Source organism: Primulina eburnea, chromosome 10 (genome assembly GCF_022965805.1).
Source record: "Primulina eburnea isolate SZY01 chromosome 10, ASM2296580v1, whole genome shotgun sequence".
NCBI lineage: Eukaryota > Viridiplantae > Streptophyta > Magnoliopsida > Lamiales > Gesneriaceae > Primulina > Primulina eburnea.
In genome coordinates this window covers 36,031,002-36,049,271 of record NC_133110.1, presented here as the reverse complement: position 1 = coordinate 36,049,271, position 18,270 = coordinate 36,031,002, and the positions used below count along the sequence as shown (strand labels likewise).

General features: G+C 34.2%; 2 protein-coding genes and 2 pseudogenes across 3 annotated transcripts; 2 read left to right on the top strand and 2 right to left on the bottom strand.

Moving 5' to 3' along the window:
• Positions 1-305: 305 nt before the first annotated feature.
• Positions 306-3,269, top strand: LOC140803931 (uncharacterized). 2 transcript variants are annotated; one of them, XM_073159773.1, is made up of 9 exons: positions 306-428; positions 526-628; positions 1,236-1,315; positions 1,436-1,753; positions 1,986-2,062; positions 2,231-2,308; positions 2,615-2,657; positions 2,744-2,809; positions 2,973-3,269. In XM_073159773.1, the coding sequence occupies exons 1-9, from the start codon at positions 375-377 to the stop codon at positions 3,000-3,002; spliced, it is 849 nt and encodes a 282-aa protein (XP_073015874.1). In that variant the 5' UTR covers positions 306-374; the 3' UTR covers positions 3,003-3,269. The 2 variants fall into 2 exon arrangements, with proteins under 2 accessions (XP_073015874.1, XP_073015875.1); XM_073159774.1 differs by lacking the exon at positions 2,231-2,308.
• Positions 3,270-4,112: 843 nt separating this feature from the next.
• On the bottom strand, positions 4,113-9,282 carry LOC140803394 (uncharacterized). The gene is made up of 7 exons (XM_073159262.1): positions 8,363-9,282; positions 6,386-6,424; positions 6,213-6,283; positions 4,961-5,025; positions 4,767-4,856; positions 4,594-4,686; positions 4,113-4,515 (listed from the first exon to the last, which is right to left on the bottom strand). The coding sequence occupies exons 1-7, from the start codon at positions 8,974-8,976 to the stop codon at positions 4,114-4,116; spliced, it is 1,374 nt and encodes a 457-aa protein (XP_073015363.1). The 5' UTR covers positions 8,977-9,282; the 3' UTR covers position 4,113.
• A 3,958-nt stretch (positions 9,283-13,240) lies between these two features.
• LOC140802893 (purple acid phosphatase 3-like) lies at positions 13,241-15,191 on the top strand (annotated as a pseudogene).
• A 325-nt stretch (positions 15,192-15,516) lies between these two features.
• Positions 15,517-17,746, bottom strand: LOC140802892 (UV-B-induced protein At3g17800, chloroplastic-like; annotated as a pseudogene).
• Positions 17,747-18,270: the final 524 nt, after the last annotated feature.

The window sequence follows — 18,270 nt, the reverse complement described above, 5'->3', positions numbered from 1 at the left end:
TTTTAAAAATGTTAGCATCATTATTTTTATCATTTGTATCTTGTGAGACGACACCACAAATCTTTATTTGTGAGACGGGTCAACCCTACCGATATCACAATAAAAAGTAATATATTTAAAATAAAAAATAATATATTTTCATGAATGGCCCAAATAAGAGATCCGTCTCACAAAATACTACCTGTGAGACCGTCTCACACAAGTTTTTTTTACCGTATTAGTTTTATTATCAATATTATTTGATATTTCTTTAGTAATATAAAAACAATTATATTATATTTACAAAAACAAAAACTAAAATTTTACAAAAAAAAAAAATAAAAGGCTGCGAGAGGTTGGGAGGTGGCATCAAGAACTTGCCCGCGAGATTGGCGATGGTGGCAAAATCAACTGATTATGGCTGCGGAAGAAAGGTTAAAAGAAGAGAGGTACACGCCAATATTACCCAGTTCTTTCTTTTCTTTTTTTTTTTTTAAATTGTGATTTATTTTCATGTTATTGATTTTCAAGATATGTTTCCGGCAGGTGCTGGAGAGAAAGAAATCAATCGAAGGAATAATTGGAGCTGCTTCTTCCTTGAAAGACCATCTTTCTTGCTTCCCACAGTTCCGCCACTACCATAAAAATGGTTCGTTAAATAGTTTATGTATCAATGGTTTTTTTTTTCCCCATTTATTTTTGTGTGTTGAATTTTCAATTAGCAGCTCCAAGAAAAAAAAAAATCTTTGCAAAAGTTTCTTGGGTCCTTGTGATCTTTGATGGCACATTGAGTATAGAAACTTTCAATGGCCCAGTTGATATTCTAATAATTGAGCATTTTTCGTGGAGCGACCAAGAGGTAGGAGATGTGCTATTTCTTGGGAAGAGAATAAAGATGAGGGTGTCATGTCTTGTTTCGTTCTTGGAAGAGGAAAAGAGGGCTAGAAAATGAAGCCAAATATTTATTGTGGCGTTCGGTATATGTATGGAAATGGTTTGTAAATGGAAGGATTTTACTGGTGACCAGAAGTTCAAGAAACGTTAGCTGGATTTGGCCTTTTAAAAGTTAGCTGGATTTGGCCATTTACCGGTTCGAATAGTATCCTGTTCTTTAAGTGTGGTACCAATGTGAGCATTCGCCGATCTTGTGAATGATATCTTCTCTTGTTTTCCTCCACTCCTTGTCATTTATGGTAGACTTCTTTATATTCTTATACCTACATTGCTTTATTAAATTTTAATATTATTATTTCTAGGCTTGTATATACATTTGGAGTCTGTCCGTGGGAATAAGCTCTCACTTTATGCAAAACGATATGTGCAAGAGCTTCTTAAGGTGGCATGGTTGACATATATAACGCATCTTTTTTTCTATTTTTTCAAACATAACGAACATGATGCCGTGTTTATCTCTTTGAGTTTTAATGAGTATTTGTTTATTTTTTTCATCTTAAAGTTAAATATGGAGGCACCCTATGGACCTGAATGGCCAGCAGAAGAAAAGATTAAGCGGAGGGAAATGATTTCAGAGGAAGCTCGATATATTTTTGTGCATGAGATCTCGAATAAAGATTCTGTCAAAGTGTCTGACTTAATTGGCAAGAGGAGGACATGTAATTGCAGTGGCCCAATCATTGGTTTTGTGCATTACCGATTCATTATGGCGGAAGAAGTGCCTGTTGTCTATGTTTATGAATTACAGCTCGAGCCCCGTGTTCAAGGAAAGGGAATAGGGAAAATCTTAATGCAATTGGTAGAGCTTATTGCTTGTGAGGTGTGGTTAAGTTTTCAAATTCCCATTTCGCCAAATTCTGTTAATGTTATGTTGAGAATAAGGAAAACGAGGTTTACATGTAAAAAGATGTGTTAGCATAGTAATTGATGAATACCAAAAACAATGTCTGTAAAATTCCACACATTTTGGTGCTCTAGGCATGTGTCCGTCTTCACCTTGATTTTACCACTTAATTGATTCCACTCATTAATTGATTCAATCCTTTTTGTAGAATAAAATGGGAGCTGTGGTGCTAACTGTTCAAAGAACCAATTCGCCAGCAATGGACTTCTACATCGGTAAACTTAGGTAGGGTATTTTGTAATCTTTTGAACTGTCCACGACCTTTATTTTTACATTGTTATACTTATCAAACTTGATGAGTTTTGAAATTTGAGTGCCTCGAATGGAGATTAGAATCTTGTTTCACCAGTGTTATAGCTCAACGTTGTGATTATGAATCATAATTCATTGTAGGTGGCTTTGTTTTGCTACATCAACTAGTTCCAGACACAGTTATTCACATCTGTATCCCTATGTGCTGTGCTTCACCCGGTCCCTTGCACCCGAATGACTTTTTGAAGCCAATATTTATTTGTTACTCGTGTATTTGCCCCCTAAGCAAAAAACTTGCAGCAGCCGAAGCTGAAACTCCTGTTATTGAAAATTCACCATATTTATTTCCAACGAATAGTTTTGAGGAATGGTTCATTGAGATTTTATCTCACGAAAGTCAGCCTATTAATTTTTTGTGAGGCTGAGTTTGTCTATTTCTATCTTTATGTGATTTTGTGAAATGCATGTTGCTATAGTTGATGTTTCTATAAGTTCTCAACCAATTCGAAAACTTCTCCACTGCAGATACTCTATCTCTGCAATTTCACCCTCAAGGGTTGATCCATTGGTCAGCACTCTCTTGACTCCGATACTTTTCATCCATTTGAGACTATCATAGAATATTTACCTGATTATTAAAATTACCTTCTGCAGGGAGTACAAAAAAGCTATGAGATTCTTTGTAAAACATTTGACCATGAAGCTCGAGTAATATTGGAGGTACACGAAGCACGATTATGATACTCATCATATCATTATAATCTTAAATTCACCTGGCTTACCATGTAACCATACGATCTGATAATAAAGCTGATATGCATTAAAACTAGTTGGTGTGTCAACCCTCAAATTATGTGATGCTTATTACATTATTATTTTCCAGGCAGCGCAAGATACCGCAGTTGACGCATGAGACTCTTGGATGACTGATACGACCTAGTTACTTCTCCTCACCCATTCGGCCGCTATGCATATTCATACCATTTGTTTGCTCATTATGCATTCAAATTATGGAGCTTGAGCTTATGGAACCGAATGCCTTTAGAGGGTAGTTTCTTCCGGTCTCTCTCCATTGTCTTCCTGTTGTAATATTCATTATGCCACCATTATTTGTTTGAGAACTGCTATCTATATGGAACTAGGACTTAATTATTTATATATTTTATTTATTAAATCTGAAGTTTCTTGTCATATCCATTATCAACCGGGTCTCTTCCTTCATATATACCGGTGGACTCGAGATGGACATGAAAAATCAACCTCAATCTTTATTTTGGTGAAGATTTGCTAAAACCTGGGCACTAATATGCAAAATAACAGGTTTCTACTTTTTTGTTTTCTAAAAAATTTGATGGGTACCATGATGTTATATTAGGGGTGTAAACGAACCGAATCGAGCATTTCAAGGCTCAAATTCGACTCAAGTTAGTTATATTCGAGTTCAGCTCGATTCAAAGTTCGAAATTTTTAAAATTTTTTGATCGAGTTCGACTTGAAGGATCTAAACATGTTTCTGAACTATTCGAACAATAGCACGAAAATAATACCCGAAAGAGTCAAAATTTATTTATTTATTATAAATGGTTATATTATATTAATAAAATCTCAAGACTCGCGAGTGGTTCGCGAACTATCAAATAAAATAATTTGAGTTCGAGTTCGGCTCGAATTTGATAAGCTCGAATGCAAATCAAATATTTTTTGAGCTGGCTCGCGAACCGGTTCGGTTCGTAAACACCCCTACATTGGATAAATCATTATGTAATCATGTGTGTTTTTCTTGTCATAATAAAAAACTGAAGGGTTTGAAAACATTAATGACAACATTCTCTGTTGAACGGATCCACGAATTTTGTTGAAAAGGCTATTATTATCAAAAAATGTATCATGCCTCGGATACAATGTGCAAAGTTTTATTACATCAAGACAAGCATTTCGCTGCCATCGAGGGACGCGTGGCTGAGTGGTTGAATAGCAAGTGAATCGTAACTAATTCCTCTATCCACTCTGTTGCTACATCAACCTCACAATCTAATATTCAACCATGCAACTATGTCGTCCATGATTTCTTCTTTTTCGGGCTCAAAAAGTAAATCATGCAAGAACCCTTCGTAGAGTTTGATCGTTTTGTCAGTTGATGCAGCCTCGTCATATAGCTTCTGAGAGGCTGTGGGATCTGTCACTGAATCTGCTGTTCCATGAAGGACCAGAAACGGCACTGTTAATCGGCTCAAGTTCTGTTGCAAGTAGGTAGTTATGCACAGAATTTCATAGCCGGTTCTTACTCTGATGGAACCAGTAAACACCAGTGGATCGGAATACTTGGCCACCAGTGCATCTGGATCCCTGGACACTGCGATACCCCTCTTGTTTGCTGCACTCAATTGATATCTTGGTAACAAGAATGAAAAAACAGGAGCCAGAACCTAAAATGGAGGAAATTAAGGTCAAGGATTCCGTATTTTCAATTTTAACAATTTGAAAGAGAAAAGAGAGATTGGTACCGAAAATATAGGATGGGATGGCTGAACACCTACAGCAGGTGAAGTCAATACTACACCAGATACACGTTCTCTCACCTTTGGGTCAAGTACTGCCTATTTAACATACGAAAAAACGTTGAGAAATGGGATTTAAGGTCGTGATAATGTGAATGATAAATCTTATTTGATATTACCTTCAAGATTATGGCTCCACCGGTTGAGTGACCAAAGCAGAAGCAAGGAAGTGCTGGATTTTCAGTTAAAACCTTGCTGAGGAACATTTTCTACACAGAATGTAGGAGAGGTGCTTTAAATATTTTGTGCTATCCAGTCATTCTAAAAAAGTACGTGTTCTGTATCATGTACACCAATATGGGAGGACACTCACCATATCGTTTACAGCATAATCAAGAGAATGCACGTATGCATGCAGTCCATCACTCCCACCATGTCCTGCAATAAGGCAAAAGATCAATGAGGAAACGATCTTTTGTGAAGTAAACATATCATAGAAAGCAGAACCGTGACAGGCAAAGGTTTCAATACGATGTTTGGCCATCAGAAAATCCCTCAAATAGCAACTGTGTTTAACTTAAATAAATGCCAAAGAACATTAGTATGTTGTCATAATAATTAGATTTAGACAGAACACCGGAATCTGCTCCCACGTCATAAAAAGAGGTCCTTTTTGCTGAAAAATTCACGTTTATATAACCAATGCCTAATGGACATCAATACAAGAACTTGACAAAAATCTCAGGACAAGGAATAAAGCTCCTCTTTCCAAGCGCCTAGTTTTTGAGGATGCTCGAAAGATTATATACATTTTGTTCAGAGATATGGTATCTGCTTCCTTTTATGATTAACTGGTTCTTTTACACAATCAGATTTTCGGAAGCATGCCTCCTCCTCGACCATACATTACATGCAAGGTACACATAATCATGTAATGACATGAATGATGAGCTTACTTATAAAGGAGGGCTTCATATTACTTTTATGCACCAATGGCATCCAGATTGATTTTTATTAATGCCCTGCAACATCCAAATATACATGCGTAGTTGAAGATTGAATATCTACATTCTAGACTGCAGAATAGCATTCAGAACTGGTTGTCTTCTGATGATCATCAGATAGAGGAACAAAGCAGAAAGTTTTGCTCTTTTACATGCCATAGAGAGTGTCTGCTGGTGAATACTGCTCTTTTCTCCGAAATTTTGATCTCTCTTTATCTTTTCCAAGAGGGAAAAATCATCACTCATGTTTTGGATTACTTAAACCAGTAAACATGCTTACTTGTGCGACTCAGAGCACTAGCATGGAACTTTTCTCAGAAAGAAAATAACTGTCATATGTTCTAGGGACATTACTTGTAAGTGATATTCTCAGAATATGTCCAGATAAATACTGTCATAAATTACAGCAAAAATTTTGGACAAATTCGGCAAATTAAAAGTAAAAGCTGTCATTATCATTTTTCCTTCTTTAATATGCATGAAACACCAAAATATATGATTATGCAAGAACACATCATCACTTGAATGACCAAGGTTCACTACTTATAGTTTCATATTGCATACTGTAACAACTGTTTCTCAAAATGAAACATCCGAAAATTAGAGTGGTTTGTCACTCACCAATCCAATCCATTCCATAAACCTTGAAGCCATTTGCATTCAGTTTCTTTGCAAAATCACTATATCTGCCACTGTCAGACAAACACACTAGATAAAAGAGCTTTCGAAGACGAAGAAAATGAAACAAATAGCATCCGACACAGAAAATGTACAATGCATATACAGTAGCATACCTGTGTTCGTTCAAGCCATGCAAAAGGACAACCAATCCCCTATGCACCAGAAACAAATAATTAGCTTTTGAAAGCAGTCATGCTTCAGAAAAATGATGTCAAACTAAATCAGGTAACTAAAAAATCGAGCATAACATGAATTGATATCCTTGTTTCAGCTTCGATGATGTAAAAACCCCTCAGTAGGAGGGCCAGTCAAAGTACTTTGGCTTAGTTTCCAGAATTAATAGCAAGATTTGTCTCATCATGAAGACCAGAAAGGCATCTCACATGTCTTTTCTTTTGCTTCATTTATGGTCTAGTCTCAACAAATAGAGCATGATCTAAATTCTCCATAAAAAAAAATTCATTTTGAATTTCAGTCAAAATATTGAATATCCTGCTGACGGCAGTAGAAAAGACTATCTATGCACAATCCAAATCAAAATAATCGTGCTATAGCCTTCAATTCTCATTGTGATTCTTGTAATTTGGTGATTGATCTATAACTGAACTACGAAAACAATGATGTAACCAAGAAATTATACGGCGGAGATATACGATTTTACAATCACTTTTGTTTGGATCAGTTCTTTAGTTTTGACAAGTTGGATTAGAAGAAAAATAATCAAGTTCCTTTCTTGTCTAAATTTTTATCTGCTAGCTTGATATATTTATCCAGACTACGGGACCACATCTCACGAAGATTTTGAAATTTAACGCTGTAAAACACATCAAGTTGATAGAAACTATCACAAGATGATGAGATAGCAGGTTTGGCCAAACCTAAGACTAGTTATTAATCAATTAAATATAACATAACTTCTTAAGGTAGCAAAGATTACATCAAGAAGATGTTGGACCAAAATATAGCATATATTTATATTTATTACGAAAGTTACACACACTATTCATTAACTCTAGCTCTTAATTCATTTCTCTACATGCACTCATTGTGACTCAAATGCCTTAAACCAGCGACACCAATCCCATGCCTGACGGATTTTACCATGCTGCACGGGTGCAGCCATAATCATAACTGTAATGACTATGGGACGTAACCTCAACTTATAGTCATGCACCACACTACTGGTAATACCTATGGTCTAGCATGAACGCTTATGTTGGATCAGCCTACGATCCATGGTCGTTACAATATCCCTAGCATAAGATAAGATCGGCCTTCCTCCAAAATACGAGTGTGACACCCATTTTCTGCGGACTTCAAGAGCTACGGCCCATGTGGGTGATTTAGTCGCGGTGGAGCATCTCTCTCCCATCCCTCACTACGGCAACAGTAGCTTTCCCGAAAATCTAAAATAATGGTACTAATTTCCTATCTTCCTACCCACCTACCCTACCACAGAACCCAAGAAGAAAGAGTTACCATCACGAGAAGCCACTTGGGTTTTTGAAACTCTTGGAAAGCGGTCCAATCATGAAGTATATTTATTCTTATCCCTATTTATACTGGAATATTCCTGTCCTATTTTGATGCCCAGGTTTTGTATATCTAGATATGTTCGAATGGAGCTAATTACCAGTAACATCAACTTTATGCATGTGGACAGAGCATATATGCTCCAGTGTAGGAATTGTCCATGTCACATTCAAAATCCTGCCTTTTACAGCCGATGAAAACAAGAGGAACAGCAGAAGCGTATCAGCAGTAAAACTTCATTGGATTAAAATTAACAGTCTTCTGTGATTTCTGCTTCTTGATTTCTTATTTTCCAAAAAACATCAATTTCATCAAAACTTAATGAAGAAAAAAACCCAAAAATGTCAATCATTTGAAGAAGAAAACTACATGTGAGACAATCCATCCATCATTCATCATTTACAAAGCACCAAAATTAATTATGTTGTCAATTGCTTGTAGCCTAAGCCAAGTTTGGGACGAGTATCGGTTCGATTTATGCGTAATTTCGACGAGTTTATGAACCAAAATACAATATTAGCCGAGAAAATATTATGAAAACTATGAATCTTATATACCTGACTTCAACGTTAGCAGGTGTCCACGATTGTGTGAAAATGGTGTCACCTCTGGATGAAACCAACAGAGAAAAATCCCTCACACTGTCCTTAACATCCCCATCACCATTATCCTCCACCACCCTCTTAATGGCCAAAGCCCGCCGTGCCGCCACCTCCTTGTCAACCGCCGCGGGGGCGCTCTTCCTTGGCACCATCGCCGCGGGCACCCTCACCACCTTCCCCTGAGGCTTCTCCTCCTTCCCTCCGCCGCCGCTGCCACCTTTCTCCGCCGACCTCCTCCCCCGAAATGGCAGCAGAAAAATCAGAAGAAAAGCGTTGATCAGAAGCCACAGGCTTTTCAACAAGCGCAAGGACAACAAAGCATTTAGCCTTCCGCTCGCCCCCGACGTCAGCATGACGGTGCTCGCCGTATCGCTTGCGTTCTCTACCATTGCTGACGACTTGAACGCCAATGAAAGATTCAACCTTGTCGAAATCTGATATAGATACACCTCTAAAGGCCAGTTTTTGTACAATTTCGATCTGGGTTTTGAGGTTGTATTAATTCTTGCAGGCAAATGAAGTCGATTTACGCAAAAAATATTTGGTCCCGGAAATGCTAAGCAAATCATGAACAAGAAATGGGAAAAATTAACAGGCTGAAACTGATAAAGATTTCTCTCTCTTTTTTTTCCAGTCTTCAGACTAAAAATCGTGAAAAATCAAGCAACGTGCAAATCAGGAGAAGTCAGCATCGAAATCCGCCATTTCTGGAGTACCAATAGATAACACGATTTTACTGATTTAGGCAACTGAAATTAGTCAAATAAGTAAAAAAGCATTCCCGAGAATTCTCTCCACCCAATGTATAAAATTAGAAAATTTTGAATTTTTCCTTCTTTTTTTTTCTCCTTTATAAGAGGAAAATTTGAACTGAAATTGAGTTCCAATCTCTAAAAAGAGAGAGCTTCGGAGGAGTATAAATAGAGGCGCACGGCTGACGGTCGATGGACTGCCACGTGTCGTTTGCAGTTCGATTTCTGATTTGCGGCGGTTCGGATACTATATTTTATATTACAATGTTTTTTATAATTATTTTATTTTGTTTGGTTCAATGATTGGACACGTGGGCATTGGTGACTGAGGTTTCGATTTGTGACGTGTTTGGAAGTTGCTGGATAATTGGATATACACAAAAACTGCCCTTTGGGTTTGATATTCACTAAATTAGTACGTTGGAAACAATTGATTCCAAATTATATTAAAAATATTTTATTAGTAACTTAAAAAAAAATTAAGCTGTTGAATTTGATTTATATATATTTTTTTGAAATTTTTTGAGTTAATTTCGAATATGTTGGAATATACTCGATCTTAAATCAATCTAGTTATAGTTTGCCAAATATAATATTTTTAAAATACAAATAATTTGATATATCTTTTATTGATACAAATTTTTAATTGGACGGTGACTTTTTTACAATTGGTTTTCGAATTCGAAATCACATTTTAAATTCGAGACATTGATATCAACGAGTTACACCGATCAATAATACTGATGCGAGCATAAGTATGCTAATATAATACATATGGTCATGTTGAACTAATAATTAGAAATAGGTAAAAACTTGTGTGAGACGGTCTTACGGATCGAATTTGTGAGACGGATATCTTATTTGGGTCATCTATGAAAAAGTACTATTTTTTATGCTAAGAGTATTATTTTTTATTGTAAATATAAGTATGCCGTTGACCCGTCTCACAGATTAATATCCGTGAGACGGTCTCACATGAGACCCACTCTTAGAAATATATAGTTATTTACATTATCAAAAGTATTATTGGTTTTTGAGAGAAGTGACATCTTGTGTCCCAAAAATGGGACAGATCTCGAGTTCAAGGACGGATAAAATCCGAACTCAATAATATATATTATTGACAAAAACTTATGTAAGACGGTCTCACGAATCGTATTTTGTGAGACAGATTTCTTATTTGAGTCATTCGTGAAAAAATATTACTTTTTATGCTAAGGGTATGTTTGGTATATGTGATAAGCAAATGATAGATTGTTAAACTCATGTTTGTCTCATTTTTTATGGGTCCATTTAATCAATAAGCACATGATAAAAAAAACTTATTTGGGTGAAAAGACATCACATTGTTTTGGGATGATTGAGAATCCAATTCCTAAAATATAACATAAATTACCATTTTACCCACATGATTTTGAAAACATTGCTACAAATATCATTTTATATACCAAATTATCATCAATGTTAATTTAGGGTATTTTTGTCTCAACAACAAAAAATGTAAAATTTATCATTCTCACTAAAATCTTACAAAACAAAACATTCTTCATCATTACACATTATATATCCTTACCTTAAGTTTTGTCATCAATCCAATTAGTTATCATATCCTACACACTAAACATAGCCTAAGAATATTACTTTTTATTGTGAATATCGATAAAGTTGACCTGTTTCATACAAAGATTCGTGAGAGTACCGTCTCACAAGTTACCTACTCTATATTATCTATTGTTATTAACATCTTATTTATTTAACTAGTTGACAACAGTCTCCTTCTATTTGGGACCTGTTTGGAATTTGCTAGACAATTGGATAAGAATAAAACTGCCGTTTGGATTTGATATTTACTAAATTAGCACGATGAAAACAATTGATTTTAAATTGTAAATAAATTATTTTAGTATTAACTCATTAAAAATTAAATTATTGATTTTGAGTTGATTTCGGATAATTCGAATATTCTATCTTAAAGTGATCTATTAATAGTTATTGTTTTCCAAATATAAAATATTTAAAAAGAAATTAATTTTATATGTATTGAATAATATGATCGACCTTACATTGATGCATGACGTAAAATAATGTAGTAAATACGACCATGTTGCACTATAATAATAATAATAATAATAATAATAATAATAATAATAATTAAAAATATTTAATTATTTGACACCACTCAACTTTATAATATATTTTTTTTTTTGTAAAAAGATGAAGAATGCTTTAGTATACGAGTTCACAAGTAAAAAAGTTTACCGAAATAGAACTTTGTAATATTCAACAATTAGATTTTGATCTTTTTAATATAATGTTCTATTTATTTCAAAAAAAATATATAATGTTCTATTTGATTTTTTAAAAAAATTAAATTATTACATTAAAAAAAATATTCAAATAAGGTAAAAGAAAATTAATTGAACAAGAATTATATACTTATTAGTTATTACTACTACTACTTAATGATTGGAATTCAGGGATTCCAAGTTGGTTTGAAGATGAATTTCTAGTTGAAAGATAATCCATGTGATGTTCAAGCTTCGATAACAAGATTCTTGCTTTTATTTTAAATTAACTTGGTTTTCTTGGTTTTCGTTACTTGTTTAATTCATGCTTTTTGATGCCTTCTCGAGTATCGTTTCACGCTTCACCAAACCCAACATTTTTCCTATAAATAGCTATACATTTGCATTTATTCAATCTAAAACAAGCAATAAAGAAGCAATTGAGTGTTGCATAGTCTAATTATTTAGATAAATTTTATTTTGCGTTGTGGTTATTTTTTTTTATCCGAAATTATAGTTGAAGAGAAAAGAATCAACGTTTTCTTCGCACGAAAAAATTATTTAATTTTACTATTTTTCCCGACAAAAACTTGTGTAAGAAGATTTTTACCTCCCAATCATTACTTACGGCAAGTTAACCATCAAAGTTATTGATTCTGTAAAAGTGTCAATTCATTCGTGGATATAATATGTATATATATATATATGCATGCATGTCTGAAAATTCAAGTTGTTTGATTCATTGCATAAAATGGGCACGATTAATTATAGTTAAAATGGGTTCCATGTAGTTTCAAATCATACTATTACACGATTTTACTTAATTGGCACGTGGTATATGATGAACATACACTTGAATATAACAGGTGAAATACAAGTTTAATAACATGTATACTTATGAAAAAGTGTTAGGAAACCACGACTATCTGCGGAATATAAGGGAAGCTTTGGAAATTCGACAGAAGATGGAATTGCTAGAGAAACTTCGTTGTAGAAGCAGGGATGGTGGACATGTTTTTCGTCGATACAGCTCACTGCATGCAATTGTTTACAAGTGGAGGCGGTTCAAAGGCTTGGAAAAGCGACATTCGTCATGGAATCCATGACAACATCACACACTTCTATTATGATGGGAAAAAGGCGTCATGTCTGTGAAGATTACATATGAAAAGGTAAAAGTTTTATTTTACGATCCGGGAATCCTATGTATCTAACCTAAACCTCAGCCCTCAGGCCACAACCAAAAACAAACCACAGCAAACACACAGAGATATGAAACTATTTACCTATTATGTAAGCAATATATTACTTGGTATATGTTGTGGTTTAGTTGCTATTATGTGTACATAATCGATATGTTGCATTTGCTTTTCTATTGTAAACAAAATTCAAAACCTCTGCTTTCTGACAGTATAAAATGTTAGATTATTTTGTGTAGATAGACCGCTAATTACTATGTTAAATTTCTAACATAAAACACATGAAAATGGATGATGTGATGAACCATGTTATCTTGAACTGTAAACATTGAAAAAAGGAAAGTGGAATTGAATGTCTTTTTCTTTTATTTTGAAAGAGAATTGAATGTATTTGTCAAGAAACAGGAAAGAAGGGTGTTGGCATTACATGTATTCGACTCTTTTCCACGAGCATTTATTGCAAAATACCAATAAAAATACAATAATCAAGAATGATTTCCCCTCTATATATTTCACATGAAAACAAGCAAACAGTAGGATTTCTCAGCATCCAAGCAAATCCAATGTCAAACCTCTAAATATTATAGCACATTAATGATGAAAGCACACAGATATTGTAATTCTGTGCTGCCATTCTTGATTGTCTGTCTTCGTATAAGCAAAGGCAATGAGGTGGCACTTCAACAAATTCAACACCCTATCAAAGGTAACAGACCCATAAAGTTTTTGGTGGTGGGGGACTCGGGAAGAAAAGGAGCTTTTAATCAATCTGAAATTGCAAGTAGGTAAGAATTATATCAATATTACATTTTTTGTCATATATATATACCTGACAGCGATGTGACGTTGATGTGATTCTGATATAGCGCTGACATGTGCACTGTCATATCAGTATTCCTAATAAAAAATGACTAAAATAGTCAAGAATGAAAGATACATGAACAACACAAAAGACCAAAATTGCACGTGGGAAAATCGCTTAACTTCGAGAATTAATATACATGTAGCTGACCCTGCAACTAGAGTGGGAATGTGCTATGATGACGATGAAATGACCAAAATCACAAATAGGTAAATATATAATAAAAATATAGTTTTCCTCTTTATAAAATAAACTTTATAATCGATCGATAATATATTTGAATGAGTGATTGAATCCTGAACATTCACCTCCTGAATCAACCATTATTGAAAGTTCAAGGAAGTCAATGAAAACAAACTTCTACTAATTTTCAAGCATAGAAATGCTAACTTGGAATGCCCAAAAACACCAAGATCACTTTCTGCGTTTGTATATGACAGATGGGAAGTACTGGAGCCAAGCTAGGGATAGATTTTTACAAGGATGAACTAACAGGACTTTATGATCCTGCTTTCAAGCAATCATTTACCGCCATCTACACCGCAAGAAGCCTTCAAAAACCTTGGTATGCAGGTAAGTCATGAGATTTATGACCACCCTTTTCCAGGGCATGTGTAAAATTTTATAATCTTGATCTTAATTATATTTTCTCTTATCTTACTGGGTGATTTAGTACTAGGCAACCATGATTATCATGGAAATGTTCAGGCACAACTAATCCGTTGCTTAGAAAACGCGACTGGAGATGGCACTGCCACAGGTCTTTCAATGTTCAAGCAGGTAGTGTTAGGTGAAACTTCTCAACTGAATGGAAGTTCTTATTTGCTTGAACTTGAAATTATGTCTGAGATTAATGTGATTAGTATTCATCGTTCAGGATTTCTGCATATTTTCTTTGTTGACACAACTCCTTTTGTCAACAACTACTTTGTGAACCGCCCAGACAAAAAGTTCAATAGGAAAGGCATACTGCCAAGGGACAAATACATTTCTAACCTTTTAAAGGCCAGTTATTTTTAAAAAACATTTAATAAAAAACAAGTGAAATGTTTACAGAAAGCTGAATTCCCAACATCAACATTTTGTATTCTTACACCATAGGATCTAAACACAGCCATGAAGACATCAAAGGCTCGGTGGAAAATTGTGGTTGGACACCACCCCATGAGAAACATCGGCCATCGAGGCGACACGGAAGAGCTTCTGCACCAACTGTTGCCTATTCTACAGGTTGAACCAAACAGGCAACTGATTCTATTTTGGTCATGAACCCACCTTGGATTTTTCCCACTGCGATTTTTTAGATCAGGTGTCTTTTTTATTTTTCAGGAAAACGAGATTCCTATGTATATAAATGGGCATGATCACTGTCTAGAGCACATAAACAACACTGGAATGTATGCATTGATCCAACAAAAGCAATAATTTCAGTCTCTCCACAAATTCATTATGTATTAAGAAATATTTCTGATTATACAGCCTGATTGAGTTCCTGACAAGTGGAGGGGATTCGAGGGCATGGAAAAATGACGCTCATTATGAAAGACGGCACAAGAAAAACTTGAAGTTTACGATGGACAAGGCGTCATGTCAGTTCAACTTACAATACACAAAGCTTATGTGGCATTTTATGACATTTTCGAGCAAACCAAGCATAGTTTCCGCATATATACAAGCATCAAATGAGCTCAATGACAAATGTCTCTAAACCCATGTAAATTCCTCATCTAAGTTGAAAGTGGATGTATTATTGGGTGAGCACACTGTTTGGATCAAACTGTCAAGAAGTGTTTCAATGAATATGAATCCCATATTAAATACTTTGTAAAAGTTGAACGCAAAAAAAATATTCCACTGAATTTAACAGACATGCCAGTGATGACAAGTGCATTCCAACACAACTATACTACAACCATTGCATAATCATTACGTACAGGTATATCAGAGGAAGGAATATTAGGGTAATACATAGTCATTCAAAGACAAACATTTTTATAAAGTTTACATATTACAGTTTTCCCTGCCCAGGAAAACAGGAGAACACTGCTTAATTTGCAACAAAATGATACATGCTATCGATATGGCTTTAAATATCCCAAAGAAAGGAACCAAAAGTCACAGCCTCCAGGACAAGTCTTCTCAGGCCACCAAAACTAATCTTGATCGGTTCATCTTCGGAAGAATCAATGGTTCCTTGTGCAGATACGACTATCTCAGGCCTACCAAATAAAGCTTGTGTTTGTCTCTCTGTGATACTAATAGCTTCTTTAGATCTGATGGTTGCATACCCCTGAAGTGCCTCACCATAATATGAAATGACATAAGTTCGAAATCTTGATGGCTTCATCCCGCCGAAGCCTCTAGCACTAGCACCACTCTCCCATGATGACACTTCTGGACCATTTCCAAAAGACTCATCTCTGCTTGTGCCACCAGGTTTCATCTCCTCTGTCATAACTTGTTGCCTCAATGCTCTGTGCGAGGATTCTCATTTTCTTTTCCAACTGAAACCTCTGATCTACTTGACTAGTATGGTTAGGTGACAATTGGGTAATTGTGGATATCAAAGGCACATTAGCATTCATGAATTTCTGTACCACCAGTGCCTACAATGTCTCTTCCACACCCTTTTTTCCTTTCATTGGATTTCACCTCTGCAATTCTGCTAAACACATTAAAAGAATCACATCAAACAATTAATACGAACTCATTGAAATATGTTGGGTTCAATAATTATCCCTGCTTAGAAGAGCGATCGAACTGTGATGCTTGAGCTACTGTGCGGTTTAAAAGATTTGAGATGCACCATTATCACTAGCTATTGTTTTTGGTAAAATGGTACAAAATACATTTTCCAATTACACAAAAAAGCAAGTTAAACCTTTATTCAACGCTCTTTTGGAAGGTCAGAAATCCAGAAGTCTCCAACTCTAAATGATTGGTTAATTCACGTTATTGTTTAATTTAATGTTTGACTGAAATTCTAGATTAATTATGTTGTCTGTCTATCTATCTTTCTATCTATCTATATACACATATATATTGATTTATCATAAATTTTGGTTCGATTTCGTATTAGTTTAATTGAGTTATTGGAAAATAAATTTAATTTGGTTAATTTTTTTTGAATTAATTTGGTTATTAATAGTTCATATTTGTTTGATCGGGTTGATATAACAATTTAAAATCCATACATACATGAGTTATTAATAATTCATATTTGTTTAATTGATTTATTTAATTTTGTTGTTCGCTTTTATCGCAAATTTGATCATTTTATAGATTATTTACAAATTTGAAAAAAATTAATTTAGATGAGTTGAAGAGATTATTTAAAAATATGTACAATTAATTATAAAACTAAATATTTTTTATTAAATTATAAAACTAATATTTTTTTTAAAGAAATAATATAAATAAAGACGGATTATCTCAAACAAGTTTTTGACAAAACCATAGCGACGGATTATCTGTTCAAAGTTTTGAAAAATTGTCGCAATAAGAAGGCGAAGATGATATTTCGGACGGTTTAAAGGATCATAGTTAATACCAATTTTTTTTTTTTTTTGGTAGTGGTTCAGAACCGTCGTTAGAAGATTTGAGAAGCCCCGACCCTTAACTGTAACCTTAATTGACGGTTACTCTTACAGTTCATGAACAACAATTTACGGTTATGGTTTACAGCTTTATTTTTATTTTTTAAAAAAATTATAATTTATACGTTTTTAAAAATAATTAAAAAAATAACTCAATCGAAAAACACACACAGTTACAATAAATAAAATAAAATACTTAAAATTTTAAAAATTCAAAATTTATTCAAAAAATTGCATAAAAACTTTAATATTTAATGCAAGCAGAATATGTGTAGGAGGATTCCTAAAATCTATATTATATTAGAGTAAAAATTAATTTGGTATATGAACTATAAATCAAATGTCAAATTGGTACACCAACTTTTGCTAATAGTTAAATTGGTACATGATCATCGGAAATCTAGTCAATTTATGATGACTAAAAAGGTGTAGTAGTCTTTTGATAGATAAAGATTAATTAAGCTAATAAATTTTATCCCATTTTATTCTTATTTCTAAACCCTTTCTTCCACTGTATTTTTTCACCATAAAAAAGTCTTACTGCTTCCACGATACGCATTTCATTTTCCCCTCAATATGTTGAAAATCGATTGTCTCCACACAGGTAGTCTCTCTCCTTCTTATGTTTTTGTCATTCCTTCTCATTGTAGTGTTTTTTTTTGTAATGATATGCTTTGCTTGAAAGATGTTCGATAGAAAGTTTAAACTAGTTTGGGTTATTAAAAACGCTTAATAGAAATTGTATTTGACTGGTTTGTGTTTTATTCTAATGTATATTTATATGTTTCTTTTAAATAAACAGCTCATGATGAAGATGATTTTGCACCCACAAATTGCTTTAAAGGATGTGCCAAGCCTTCAAAATTATGATTTGTCAATGTTGGTACGTGATTCTATAATAGCAATATTTGGTGCAGATATAGGTCAAATTGGTGATTTGACTGGATTAATTGGATTGCATTGCACCACGTTCTAAAGAAAGCTTTCATTTGAACTGTGATAAAGATTTTAAAAATCTTTTTATGGCATATGAAGTATTTGGTGATGCGTCATTACATCTACGAGTGCGCTTATTGCACAATACTTTTGAAGACCATGATCAACCAAACTATGTTGAAGTTTGTGTGCAACAAGAACTCATGAATGCTGATTTTAAAAATGATGAACTC